The sequence below is a fragment of the Sminthopsis crassicaudata genome, chromosome 1 (assembly GCF_048593235.1).
Source record: "Sminthopsis crassicaudata isolate SCR6 chromosome 1, ASM4859323v1, whole genome shotgun sequence".
Lineage (NCBI taxonomy): Eukaryota > Metazoa > Chordata > Mammalia > Dasyuromorphia > Dasyuridae > Sminthopsis > Sminthopsis crassicaudata.
This window is the reverse complement of record NC_133617.1, coordinates 696,112,347-696,124,547: the sequence shown is the minus strand read 5'-3', so window position 1 is coordinate 696,124,547 and position 12,201 is coordinate 696,112,347. Positions and strand designations below refer to the sequence as shown.

The window sequence follows — 12,201 nt, the reverse complement described above, 5'->3', positions numbered from 1 at the left end:
CATGTATGTAAAATGAATGTTGCTTTCAAAAATCATTTGACAAAAATTCTAGATCCTGTGTTCCCTCTTCTTTCTACCTGTACTATCCTCTCTTTTTATAAAGCATGCCCAATAAATACTACTTCTACACTTAATCATGGATAAGAATTCCAATAGAGTGTCTCTAATATTTCTATCTATCAAGCTTACTTATTTTTATATATTGGATTGAAAAAAGCATTTAAATATTGTCTTGGGCTTATTATTGTCTTGGGACTATCACCAATAGATTTCTTGTTATTATCCTACTCATTTTACTCTGATATTAAACTCACAATTCAGATGCCTGCAGTGAACAGATTTTATTGAACCCTTTCTTGAGCTCTTAATAAAGGAGAGGTAAAACAGCTTAGTAATTTAGAGGGCTGGCTTGGGTATCAGAAGGACCCACACCCAAGTCCTTTCTCATTTATATGTCCTATCTTTCTTTAAATCCCACCTCTGCAAGAAATCTTTTCCAGTCCTCTTTGTCTTACCTCTGAGAATGCCTTTCCATTTTTCCTGCATGTCTGCTATTTTGTACATAATTGTTATGTTTGCATGTTTCCTCCCCTATTTGACTATGAAGTTATTGAGTGCAGGGACTGATTTTTTTGCAGGAATTTTTAATTTTTATCTTTTGCCCAGCATTTAACACAGTACCTGATACATAGTAGACATGTAAATTCTTAAGTTGACTTTTTCTTTTGATTGTAAGCAAGTCACTGAACTACAATACCCTGGACAACCTAATTCTAGGACTAAATTATAGTCAGATCTGCATCAGTTCAGGAAGTTCTCCTGTACTGGAAGCAGAGATCTTGAACAAAAAAGGGTGCTCCTTTTGCTTTGGATTGAATAAAATTATCCTGGAGTTTTCTTGACAATAATGTATGCTTCCATCAATTGCATTTTATTCTTATCTTTTTTTTTTTTTTTTTTTTTAATAGCTTGAAAGATGACCTCTAGGAAGAAAGTTTTGCTGAAAGTGATCATCCTAGGAGATTCTGGGTAAGCATTTTAAAAACCAACTGGTTCCTTACCAAATGGGATAAGTTATCATAGCTTTTATCTTCAGTTGACCTTATTACTCTATCTCTGACAGGCTACCCTCCATGGGGTTTCTTAATTCTACCCTGAAATTTGCTCGTTCTAATAATGGAATGGCTGATTTCCCTTTAGTGTATAACCTAGAAAATGAAAGATTTTGTTGTTGTTGTTATTTTTAGCAAATAGTTGTATGTCTCATTGTGCACCGTAGGCCATCACCTTTCTGTCAGTAAGTGGGTGATATACTGATCAGTTTTTTCATCTATTTTCAGGCATGATCAAAGTAAAAAATGATTTTACATAAGTTTATTTGTTACAAGGAAAAACTTAAAGGAATTTGGGGCACAGGCTTGGGATGGGGGTGGGAGGGAGATAAAGATGGGAGAAAAAAGGGCAACCAAACACCAAAGTACTCAGAAAACATAATATACAGTCATCATTTTTGCTAGGTGTTGACTTGTCTGTGGTCATAATGATATAACACATTAATCCTTTGGGCTTTTTTCTGTTTAATTTGGCACTTTTCTCTTCTGCCTCCTAGTAGTATTTATTTTTTTCCAATTAGATGTAAAGATAGTTTTCAACATCCATTCACCTTCTAATCATTTATTTATTTACTTTTCCTTTAATGGTATTTTATTTTTCCAAATACATGTAAAGGTACTTTTCACTTTTCAAAAACCTTGTTCCAATTTGTTTTTACCTTCTTCTCCTTCAAGACAGGAAGCAGTCTGTTATAGGTTATACATGTATAGTCATTGACTATACGTTTCCAAATTAGGTTGGGAAAGAAAAGTCAAAATAGAAGGAAAAAGAAAATAAAGAAAAGGTGAAAATAGTATGCTTGATCCACATTCAGTTTCCATTGTTCTTTCTCTGAATGGGGATGACATTTTCCATCCAAAATCTATTGGAATTGTCTTGGATCACTGTATCACTATCATAGCTGATCATTATATAATCTTGCCATTACTGTGTACAATGTTCTCCTGGTTTCTATTCACTTCACTCAGCATCAGTTCAAATAAGTCTTTCCAGGTTTTTCTGAAATCAACCTGCTCATCATTTCTTATAGAACAGTAATATTCCCTTATGCCCATATTTCATAACTTATTCAACCATTCCCCAATTGATGGGCATTCACTCAATTTCCATTTCCTTGTTACCACAAAAAGAGCTGCTATAAATATTTTTCCACACATGGGTCCTTTTTCCTTTTTTTATTCTCTTAAGTAACACTGCTGGATCAAAGTGTATGTACAGTTTTATAGTCCTTTAAGCACAGTTCTAAATTGCGCTCCAGTATAGCTTAACTTTTTAAAAAATAATAGCCTTTTATGATAAATTTAAAAATAGCTTTTTATTTTCAAAATATATACAATGATAATTTTCAACATTTATCTGCCAATCTTGTATTCCAAATTTTTCTCCCTCATTTTCCCCAAGCTCTTCCTCTAGACAGCAAGTAATCCAATATAGGTTAAACATGTACAGCAGTTCTTCTAAACATATTTCCACATTTATCATACTGCATAAGAAAAATCCGATCAAAAGGGGGAAAATGAGACAGAAGGAAAAGCAAGGAAACAACAAAAAAGATGAAAACACTGTGTGATTCACATTCAGTCCAGTAGTCCTCTCTCTGGATACAGGTGGCTTTCTCCATCAAAAGTAATAATAGCTTAACTCTTTATGAATAAATAGTAATTGTCTGAGAATGAGAATTGTTTGAGAATTAGTATTCTTAGGTTTCCCAAATCTATTTGCAAATTCTTATTTCTTTCAGTGACTTCATCTGGCTCCTATAAGCTTAAATATCCATGCAAATGGACTCCTGAGCTTCTGTCCTATATCACCAGACTGCCTATTGAACATTCAAACCCAAATTTCTATGCCACAACTATTTGTAGTATTCTTCTCTTACTTACCCACTCAAAAATCCTAGCTTTCCTATTCCTTCCCCTCTCCCCCCAAATATCCTCATCCTTCCAGTCCTCCAGGCTGGTCATCTCTGCAGTTTCCTTCTTTCCTCCCTCTCCCTCACACCCAATATCATATCCATTCAGCTGTCACACCCAGCCATTTCTACATCCATCTCTTTCTCCTACTTATCCCTCTCCATTTTCTACATAACTGCCAGACATAGTTTTCTTAAACACAGATTTGACATATCTGATACCAGCAGATTCTTTTTGCCCCCAAGATTGAAAACAAACTGCTGTTTAGCTTTGAAAGCTCTCAACAACCTGGTTTCCAGTCTGTCTGTCTATTACAAAAAGGTCCTCTTCACAAAAGGTCCCTTTCCTGATACATGACATGCTTTCCACCTCTTGGCTGCCCCTAGTCTACTACTCTCATCCTTTTTACTTCATAGACCTTCTTCAAATTCCAGGCATCTAATATTTTCCTTTTTTTTTTTTTTTTTTTTTTTTTTTTTTTTTTTTTTTTTTAATTTTGCATAATTTAGATATGTACATATTTTCTTCCCTAGTGAAATCTGAGCTCCCTGAGCAGACTAGACACTCTTTTATGCATTTTTTTTCTTTCCTTCCTCCTTCCCATTCACAGGGCCTTTGAATGGTATTCAGTTCTTATTAAAAGATTATTTATTGATATTTTTTCCTCTCCCTCTATAGATTAAGTTTTATAATAACACAACTCTGACATGCTATAGGAGCCAGTTCTCAGACAGTAGTACAACTTCAGTAATCTGAATATGAGAGTCACTTACTTGGAAAACTTTTTAGAACTGAATTGGTATTTTTGTAATAGCAGCGTCTTTGCTTATGCGTCCTTTAGAATAGAGAAGAATACATTGAACTCTGGTTGTTGTATCCTCCCTAACCTAGATTTAACCATTAAGAAGAGTCACTTACAGTATGTCTACAAGTTCCAAATATCCTGTAGGTTGGTTGGAGTCAGGGTTAGGATAGCTATTGAAGAGCAGGTGCAAGTATTTGGGCACTTGAGTGGTTCTAAGGAACACTTTCTGACTTAAGAAAAAAAAAAATAATGTGGGGTGGGAGGGGCTTAATGCATAGTGTGAGTATCCTATAGGTACAAATCTGTAGCTTCTTTTCTGTCCCACTTCACAAGTCAGCTCTTATTTATGCTTTTTCTTCCATTTTTAGGGTGGGTAAGACCTCACTCATGAACCAGTATGTGAACAAGAAATTCAGTAATCAGTACAAAGCAACAATAGGAGCAGACTTTCTGACGAAGGAAGTGATGGTGGATGACAGACTAGTGACAATGCAGGTAAAGCAGCTTCACATATTATTGATCTTTTGTGATGCCTTTCCCTATCCTACTCATGCCTTTGATCAATACAAATGAAGAGCAATCCCTCTTGATTTTTCAGATCTCAGTACCAAAAGAGACCAAAAACAGCTTGAGTTACATCAGCTCTTCTGTCTTCTGATTTAATTCTGATACTTAGAATACCAGATACAGAATTTACTTCCATATTTCTGCTAATGATCTAGCTTAACATCTGATCCTCCATGATGAGGCTAGATTACAAAAATGCCCAAAAGGGACAACTAGATGGAGCAGTGGCCCTAGAGTCAGGAGGACCAGAGTTCAAATCTAGCCTCAGACTCAACACTCAGTAACACTTACTAGCTCTGTAACCCTGGGCAATAGCTTCACAGAAAAAGCCTGAAAATTACTAAAGTCTACTTTAGATATTTCCCATCACTTTGTAAGCTGATTCTAAGTGCTTTGCTTTATTGAAATTTCTCTTTTCTATCTAGAAAGATATCTATTTCCTACCTGGAAAGTTACCTATGCTTCTACATAATTCTTGTTTTGAAATGAATCTAGGTTGTCCTCATGCTCCTCACATCAAATCTTAATGGTTTGTTCTTGGTAATGCCAGCTTTACCCAGTCACTATGAGCCTTGATCATGGAGCTTTCTAGTTCTCCACTCCTGATCTCTTCTTCCCTTACCTATTAGATAATCTGTTCCTGACCAGTAGAATATGTTACATTAATGGGATGATTGTTTTCCAAAGATGACAGTGAATGTTATTTGTGTGCAGCTATGACTATAAAAGCCAGGATAGAGCTACTAGGTTTGTTTTGTTTGGTTTTGTTTTCTCACTAAGACATCTATCCTTATTCTAGTCCATAGCCATTTTTATGTTATGCTGGGGGAGGTGAGCAAGAGGGGGGTGGGTGGTCTTGACACTCTTATATTGAATTCTTAAAGCTTCTTCTGCTTTACCTGCTTGTAGTTATCCCACTTCATTATTATTGGGTTAGCTATATTCCATATCTATTATTTATCCTATCACTGGTTGTTTACTATGGTTCCTGGCTAGTGGTAATGAGCTAGATGTGTCATATGTGATGAACCAATTTCTTCTAATTTGTAGCTTGATGTTATAAGTCTTCTAACTCTCCCTAGAACATGTTAACTACTCTTTTGTCTACAGCATAATTGCATCTAGTAGCTATACGGTAAAGGCATTTGGCAAGGTGATACAATGGACTGTATTTAAGTCTTCTGTGCTGTACAAACACATAAAACAGCTCAGTTCATAAGTTAAAGCCATGAATAAAAGCCATTCCATTATTAATTCAAAATCCCTTCTGACTGATAGTAAAGAATAATAGTTAAAATCCCTTTTTATAGTCCCATTTTCTGTTCACCAAAATTATTAATTGGATATTCCTCTCCCAAAATCTTAAAGTAGTACAAAGTACTTCCCAGAGATGGGTACAGCTGTAACTGATTTCTTAGTTATGAATTATGATTGTTCTGAAAGAATAGAAAAATTTCATAATTTCATCTAACCATTTTATACCAAGTGATATATAGTGGTATACCAAGCAGCATAAGAAGTTAAATACCCTTTGTGTGAACTCAATTCTGATAGGCATTCTGGAATTGTAAAATAGTGCCAGAAGGGTAGAGGAGAGAACTAGGAGGCTAGCCATAGGCTTCCATAAAAATAAGCAGTTGCTTTTGCCTGGTAAACTGTAGTTACAGACTTTATATATATTTAAAGCTGTTTTGTCTTTTCATCTGTAAAAGGACAGCTCACTAGCTGTCCTTACCTAAAAGAGCTAGGGATGGACAGTGACTTCTCTATTATAACTATAGATGTTGCTTCCTTTCTAAGGCTTTAGCTGGCTGACATACATGCTAAGGATCAAGCTACTTGAACTGGGGTTTTATATTCCAAGAATTTTTGGTTTTGTTTTAGCTTCCATTCTGTTTTCTCTTCTACCTCCCAAAATCTCTCTCAGAGCCATTACATATGCAAATGCTATACCTCCATGTTTCTAGTTTTTAAAGTTCTTGATCACAGGGCCTGCATCGATTTCCCCTCCCCCCCACTGGGTGATTGTAATAATAATAAAATGGTGGTCATTTTGTGTTTTCCTTCCTTTCGTGTCCTGGCTATTTGTACTGTACCAGTCCCATTAGACTGATGAATAATCCTTTGTCTCCCAAAGATCTGGGACACAGCAGGGCAAGAACGATTTCAGTCCCTTGGCGTGGCCTTCTACAGAGGAGCAGACTGCTGCGTCCTGGTCTTTGATGTGACTGCCCCTAACACATTCAAAACTCTTGACAGTTGGAGAGATGAATTTCTTATCCAAGCCAGTCCCAGGGATCCTGAAAACTTCCCCTTTGTTGTATTGGGAAACAAGATTGACTTAGAAAACAGACAAGTAAGTAATATACAGAAGATGGGAAAAGCCCCAATTTTTGAGCTTTTAAAAATATATAGTGTGAAATCTATATAGCAAACCTGTTGATTAGAGGAATCTCCTGTGGCAACAAGACCTGGGAAAAGGGCGTTATGTTCAAAGCACTGAAAGGTCTTTGAGTCTTGCTTTTTATTCTTGAATGGGCTGGCGGGGCTAAAAGGAAAGGTTCCCCTTTACCTGGGCTTTTGCAGCAACCTGCCTAGTGATGAGCCAGTCTTTTCTTCTCAAATGATATGTAAGGCAAACACAGGAACACTTACTAATGAATGTTAGATTCTTGGACATGATCCCATTCTTGGTGCTGGTTCATTAAAACATCAGGGAAATAACTCCCCTGTCTCCCATTAGCCTAAAATGGGAATTGCTTACCAATTGTATGTTACAAGAATGGTGATAACTGTCCAAAAGTAGAGTCAGTTCAGGAAAAATAAAAAGGAAATAGGCTTCGTAAAAATACCAACAAGTGTTTTCTGTTTTTGGCTAGTTCCATTCATTTTTTGGTCTCTCCTCCTACTCTTAACCAGAGGAAGCTTTCTTTCTCACAAAGCCATGCCAAGAGACTATGGCTCTTCTGGAGATTTACGATACTCTGGCAGTTTAGGCCCAGTGGTGGGCCTGAAATAAAAACAAACTGCAGACCTGTTCAGCTCCCTAAGGGCATGAACTTAGTTAATGGTAGCAGTTGGCATTGGGTCTGTGTAAAATATCTTTTACAGCTTAATATAACCTGATTCCGTATCATATGACAAATAGTATAACTTATTAAAGCCATAGACCCTATTTGAACTGCTAACACTCTCCCATATACCTTAGAAAACTGTAATTAATGCTCTAAAAGTTGAAACTGGTCTTCATAAATGAGTGATTTGATGGGTGCACTTTCTTTACTTTGCACTTCTTTGCATGGACATATGCATGACATGAGACGAGGACTTTTAAATAAAAGTTCAGAACCATTTATGATGAAGACTACCTTTTCTCTATTTCTGACAGGTTGCCACAAAACGAGCACAGGCCTGGTGCTACAGCAAAAATAATATCCCATACTTTGAGACCAGTGCCAAGGAAGCCATCAATGTGGAGCAGGCTTTCCAAACCATTGCACGAAATGCACTTAAACAGGTGAGTCTCAAGGAATGATGTGTCTCCCTCTAGTGGCTCTAACCACTGATCTGCCTGAGGGTTGGCATTCCAGGACTTTTCTGTGGACAAGGTGATGGATTTAGCATCCCTTGAAAGTCTTACTATTTTACTTTGATTGCTTTTTGCCAGAATTGCCAGAATATTTCAGCTACTAGAGTGTAATAATGGTACAAATTTTGACCTCATTATTTGATCTAATTGATCTGATTGGAACACTTATTACATATAAAGACCTGCATTGGTAAAATATGGATATCAAGCATTTCACCCAGGTTCACAGCATTTAACCCTCATGCCCCATAGATGACTAATTAATAGCCAAGTCAAAAATAGTTGTCTCATCCTTCTTTCCACTTACAACATCTATTTCTACTCTCCATCTCTTTAACAGTTTCACTGAATTAACCTTTTTATTTTCTTGTCTTCCATTTCTCCCCCTTTTATCCATCCTCCACACAGCTGCTGAGTTAATATTTCTAAGGTGCACAGCTGCCCTATCACCCTGTATTTAAAAATCTTTAAAGGCTTCCTATTGCCTCTTCAGAGGATTCTTAACCTCTTAAGTCTGTGAATTTGGATGAGGGGGGGTGAACAAGGGAAGTGAATACAGAATTACATCTTTTCACTAACCTCTAACTGAAATTCAGCATGTTCTTAAATTGTATATATTTTTTTAATAATTTTTTATTATATATATAATAAAAAAAATATATATATATATATATATAATAAAAAAATATATATATATATATTTTATAATATTATCCCTTGTATTCATTTTTCCAAATTATCCCCCCCTCCCTCTATTCCCTCCCCCCGATGACAGGCAATCCCATACATTTTACATGTGTTACAATATAACCTAGATGCAATACATGTGTGTAAATACCATTTTCTTGTTGCACAATAAGCATTAAATTGTATATTTTTTAAAAACACAAAAATTATTCAGATAAGTAGAGAGATTTTATCAGTCTGCCAAAATGATCCATGACACACTTTAAGGTTAAGAACTCTTGATCAAGAGCAAGTACAAGAAGCTCCTTGGCTTGGCACCTAAAGCTTTTGTCCTTCCTTAATTTTTCCACCTCATAAAATTTGTTTTCCATAGAAACCACAGTTGAGCTGTTGTATAAAAACCTCCTCCATAAGACCTTTCTTGAACTCCTGTCCAGTGCCCTCTCTTTTCCTGAAACTCCTTTATTACTATGTATATATTATCATTATCCGATATGTTTTGAACTTTTGTAGGATACAAATTCCTTGGGGAAGTTCCAGTGTAATTTTTGGTATTTGTCCTGGCTTCTCAACTAGAATTCTTTTTTCTTTCTTTTTCTTTTTGCTTTGTTTTGCTGAGGCAATTGGGGTTAAGTGACTTACCCAGGGTCACACAGCAGGAAGTATTAAATGTTGAAGGCAGATTTGAACTTAGGTCCTCCTGACTTCAGGGCTGGTGCTCTATCTACTCTACTACCTAGCTGTCCCATCAACTCATTCTTAAGTGTGCATATGTACATGTTGGGAGGCATTCACATAATCTAGTTTCACAGAAAAAAATAATAGAAAGTAAATGTCCCATATTGGTTTCCATAACTATTATTTGAATGTTTCTACATTATCTTTTTTGTCCTTTGTCCCGTTCAGGAGACAGAGGTGGAACTGTACAACGAATTCCCTGAGCCCATCAAACTGGACAAGAATGACCGAGCAAAAGCTTCTGCCGAAAGCTGCAGCTGCTGAAGAGGTGGCGGGGTAGAGCACAGAGCCCTTCACAAACCAATATCACACTTAGGCCTTCAGACACAAGCCCCCTCTCCTATTCAACAAACAAGAAATCAATTCTCCCATTTCCAGCTGCCAAAAAATGTCACCCCAATCTGCCGTGAGCAAACATGATCCCATTTCTGTACACAGCTCCATGGGTGTCAGCCCCTCCACATCAGCTGTTCTGTATGCTAGCAGGACCTTTCATTTGTGGAGAGTTAGTTCTGATGTGGGCTTGACATTGGAAACATTTCCACTCGTCCAATGGAGAAAAACTGTTGACAGTTAATCTGTGTATAATTAGTTACCTGGTTTTTTAAACTGTCTCATTTTTTTCTTCCTCCTTGTGAAGGCTGCACCTGGGAAGGCTGGTTACCCATAGTTCATTGCAAGCTCACACCCAGTTTAACTAGGTGGAGTTTTGTATGTATCTGTTAATGCTTGTTACTTTTAACTAATCAGATCTTTTTACAGTATCCATTTATTATGTAATGCTTCTTAGGAAAAATCTTATAGTACATGTTAATATATGCAACCAATTAAAATGTATAAATTAGTGTAAGAAATTCTTGGATTATGTGTTTAAGTCCTGTAATGCAGGTATGTAGGATGAGGGGAGAACTTTGTTCTGGATTGCAGAGTGCTAGCAATACAGAATTTTGAAGTCCAGCTAGAGGCAGTATTCTGTACAGTAGAAGCAAGAATTATGTAAGCCTTTTTATTGAAGACTTAAGAGCCAAAAAGCTTTTCATCTCCTTGGTGGGAGGGGAGGGTGGAAGGGGAGGGTTAATCTAGTTACCTTTCTGTGTCTAAATTTTTGAAAGGGTGATTGGCGTAATATATTGATGTGTGCAATGGATTAATGGAGACTATTTGCAGGTCTTAAAATTCTTTCTGTTTTTTCCCTGCTCCACATTTTAAAACCCCCACTGAATCATCATTCTACAAAAGGAAAAAAAAAAAAGGAAAATCTACAGATCTGTTCTAGTGATTTTACCTTTGTTCTAGAAGGCGCTCCTTTCTGGGTTGTGGTATTCTTAGGCTAGAAAACTTGTTCCTCCTCCCTCTCCTGCCCCAGTATTGCCCATATTACTGTTTCTTTGGTATGGAGAAATTTACAGTTTAGCTCCCCTCCCTAGTATCTGTTCCTGCATTGTAGCTTGCTTACATGGAGCACTTCTCCCTATTTTCCAGAGGTCTACATTCTAGGGTGTGGGCTGAGTTCTTCTGTAAAGAGATGAACATGATGCCAATAAAATTTAACAAGAACAATTACTGTCTTGTTTCTCCCTGTCTTTATTTCCCCCCTACCCCCATCCCCTTTTCCCACCTCTGGTCTAAGTAGCTAATAAAAATCATTTCAGATAATTACTGAGCAACTTAACAATCAAAGAGATTGTGAGTCTCTGCAGTTAGTAGTTGTAGTCACTTCAACATACAAGGAGTCTTCTCATCTCTCCTCCTTCAGCCCACTAAATAAACAGACAAGTTACTTGTGAACTTATTTTTAGGCTCATGTGGGAATAGCACATTATAGGAAATTATATTATTAGTGGTTAGGATTCAAGCTGAAATACTGATTATTCTAAGCACAGATTGTCTTTGCCTTCATGGGTTTATAATGAAATATGTAGATCTTACTCCCATTGCTGGCAAATCTTGGGTTCATCATTTGCTACCACCCAAATAATAAAATAAGAGAAATTTTCACTAGCCTTGCCTTGAGTTTTGGCCTTTTTAATTTTCTAACATTCACATACCATAACTTATTCAGCTATTCTTCAAATGAGCGGTACCACTCAATTTCCAGTTCCTTCCCACTACAAAAAAGGATGCTGCAAACATTTTTGCACACATGGGTTTCTCTTTTAGGATCTCTTTAGATCAAAGGGTATGCACAGTTTTATAGCCCTTTGGGCATAGTTCCAGAATGACTGGATCAGTTCACAACTGCACCAATAATGTATTTATGTCCCATTTTCCCACATCCTCTCCAATATTTATCATTATCTTTTCCTGTCATCTGAGCCAATCTGAGAGGTGTGAAATGGTACCTCCCAGTTGTCATAACTTGTATTTCTCTAATCAATGATTTCGAGCATTTTTTTTCCATATAAGCATAATTGGCTTTAATTTCTTTAGATGAAAATTGTCTGTTCATATCCTTTGACTACTTATCAATTGGATAATAACTTGAATTCTTATGAATTTGAGTCAATTTCATTTCATTTATTTATTTATTTTTCTGGGGCTGGGGTTAAGTGACTTGCCCAGGGTCACACAGCTAGGAAGTGTTAAAGTGTCTGAGATCAGATTTGAACTCCGGTCCTCCTGAATTCAAGGCTGGTGCTCTATCCACTGCACCACCTAGCTGCCCCTAATTCTCTATATTTTAAAAATGAGACTTTCTCAGAACCTTTAGACATAAAAATTTTTTCTCAGTTTTCTGCTTCTTTCTAATTATGGCTGCACTGGTTTTGTTAGTGCAAAACCCCTTTTAA

At 36.7% G+C, this 12,201-nt stretch overlaps 1 protein-coding gene across 2 annotated transcripts in view; it reads left to right on the top strand.

Annotated features, from left to right (window-relative positions):
• Nucleotides 1–10,972, top strand: part of RAB7A (RAB7A, member RAS oncogene family) — a 53,810-nt gene extending 42,838 nt beyond the window's left edge. The window contains exons 2-6 of one of the 2 annotated variants that reach the window (XM_074283743.1): nucleotides 969–1,029; nucleotides 4,200–4,326; nucleotides 6,536–6,754; nucleotides 7,787–7,915; nucleotides 9,581–10,972. In XM_074283743.1, coding sequence (XP_074139844.1) covers nucleotides 977–1,029; nucleotides 4,200–4,326; nucleotides 6,536–6,754; nucleotides 7,787–7,915; nucleotides 9,581–9,676 — 624 coding nt within the window. In that variant the 5' untranslated portion in view covers nucleotides 969–976 and the 3' untranslated portion in view covers nucleotides 9,677–10,972. Of the gene's footprint in view, nucleotides 1–968; nucleotides 1,030–3,460; nucleotides 3,525–4,168; nucleotides 4,327–6,535; nucleotides 6,755–7,786; nucleotides 7,916–9,580 lie in introns of those variants that run through there. The other variant, XM_074283744.1, reaches the window with a different exon arrangement.
• The last annotated feature ends 1,229 nt before the right edge of the window (nucleotides 10,973–12,201 follow it).